The 2,139-nt window shown below is 35.1% G+C and overlaps 1 protein-coding gene across 1 annotated transcript in view; it reads left to right on the top strand.

The window, feature by feature from the left end:
* LOC106535011 (ribosomal RNA processing protein 1 homolog B) overlaps positions 1-2,139 on the top strand; it is a gene marked incomplete at its 5' end in the record, with an annotated part of 7,683 nt that overhangs the window by 3,376 nt on the left and 2,168 nt on the right. The window contains 2 exon segments of the mRNA XM_014031860.1: positions 1,023-1,193; positions 1,854-1,920. Coding sequence (XP_013887314.1) covers positions 1,023-1,193; positions 1,854-1,920 — 238 coding nt within the window.

Here is a 2,139-nt window from a genome sequence, read left to right on the forward strand (position 1 = left end):
TCACAGAACCAAGTTGAATTAGGTGGCAAGTCAATTGAATTAGAAAAATAGAGCAAAAGTTGATGAAGAAAACAATCTAAAATTTTTAAATAGCAGTCAAAAATATAAAAAGAAAGTAAAGTCTAATGGTAGAGTAAAAAGACCCAAACTGGGATCTGGTTTCACAGGACACGAGCCTGATACGGTAACATGTTTTGCCTTCAAATCTGGACTTTCTGATTCTCTGGGAAGATTCACTTTTATTTTGAGAGTGTAGATGCTGAGACTGGTGATCTCTCCTTATGGAACCAGTTAGACCCACCTGTTGGGTTTTTAGAGAGCCTTCTGGATACTCAGTAAGGATTTTACTACAGTAAAGTCTACGTGTGACAAAGGCAAGAACCAGTTTCTCAGCATTGCTGTGAAACAGGAACTTCTTTCAATTCAATTCAAACCCAAAACTGGCCCACCAAGCCATTTGATTGTCCTGGTTATTAGATTGTAATCTCCTGTCCTGTGTCGAAACACTATATTTCTACTTTTCAACCATTGGTCCAACTGTAGGTACAAGGAGCTGAAGTCAGATAATCTTAACCTCTTGAGTACTCATGGTACTCACTTTATTTTTGAATTATGTTAAGATTAAACATAAAATACAAATAACTACAAGAGACATTTAGATTAGATTTGCACACCTTGTAAGAATGCATATAATTTTAATTTATGATAAGTCCCATGAACCTTTGCTGCCCAAGCATATGTTGAATTTTCTCCATGTCCATGGGCTGATAAAAAGAAGAATGTGGGCCATCGCATTGGCTGCTAGCTTATTCATAAAAATAAAACAACTTTACTTAAGAAATATTTGAATTTCATGTATTATATTACTGCATTTGGCGCGCGGACCTCAGATTGATTTTAATTTTGGCCTTTTCAAGGAAAATGTTTGGGCATCCCTGATCTAAGTTAATAATTTGACTTATATAATTTATCTAAGCAATATAAACATAGGTGAAAGATTGATTTTCTGTTGTGTGTTTCAGAATGTCAGCCAGCCATCCACTCCTTCAAATCTAGAAAATTCACTAAAGAAGAAGAGGAGTATCAAAGAATCTGAATCYGACTTTATCACCTTTCAGACTGAATCTCCAGTCCCAACGCCTCTGTTCTGTAAGACCAACAGGAGCCCCAGTACCCCAATGTCCACCAAGAAGGTAAATAAATATYTGAGTGAATTTTCAGTCATTCAGGACATGGGAAGGTTTAAAAGGACAAGTTTGTCTGTTTTCTTCTGGTGTAGGTATAGAAGTGAGGTGACATGAAAAATAGAAGTGTTCCTTTCAGCCAACATGTCAGACTTTAGAGAAGTCTATGGAATTCCCATGTGATACAGAGTTTTCTTATAAGAAAAGCTAAAACATCAGCAACATAAAGCATTATTATGTATGTCACTGAGTTTATTCTGCTGACAATGGATCAGTGGTTTTCTTTCTTTGTGGATTTTGAAAAYCCATGGATGAATGGGCTTCCTCAAGGTGTAATCTGTGGTAGAGCGGTCAATTAAATACTTTGTTTTTTTAAGCTTGTTCATGGAGATTTCAAATTTGCATATTATTTCAGTTTTGAAAAATAAATCAGCTCTGTGCTGTTTCAAGGTTAAAACTTTGCAATTATCATTTGAATTTTAAAAGCTCCTTTAAATGAAATATGAACTATCTTCAACCTGCAGAAAGTAAGACTATTTGCCCGATTGATTTAAACTCTTAAAGAAGTAAACAAACCGCAATCTGTGACGTAAGGACAGATTTTTAATGTTGATTGCTGCAGGATAAAGCTTTGATCTGTGTGTGCGTGTGTGTGTGTTGTTTCCACAGAAAATACTTACTTCCATGTCAGACTCAAAGAAGGTGACTTTTGGACTCAAGAATAACAAAACAGCTGGTAAGAAATTAATGAGAATTAAACAATCTAATCTAAAGCAGTGGCGATTACTCTCTTTAAAACCAAATAAAATAATTTAGCAGTATTTGATAAAAAGTGGTCCATAAAACTGAAGTTCTTCTGCTGTTTTTTGGTTATTGAATGTATCCTGATGCATCTCAGTAATCCAGGTAAAAAATCAAAAGGAAAAAAAAATTGTATAGGTCCTCTGGACGGGTT

This window comes from Austrofundulus limnaeus, unplaced genomic scaffold, assembly GCF_001266775.1.
Source record: "Austrofundulus limnaeus strain Quisiro unplaced genomic scaffold, Austrofundulus_limnaeus-1.0 Scaffold1336, whole genome shotgun sequence".
Taxonomy (NCBI): Eukaryota; Metazoa; Chordata; class Actinopteri; order Cyprinodontiformes; family Rivulidae; genus Austrofundulus; species Austrofundulus limnaeus.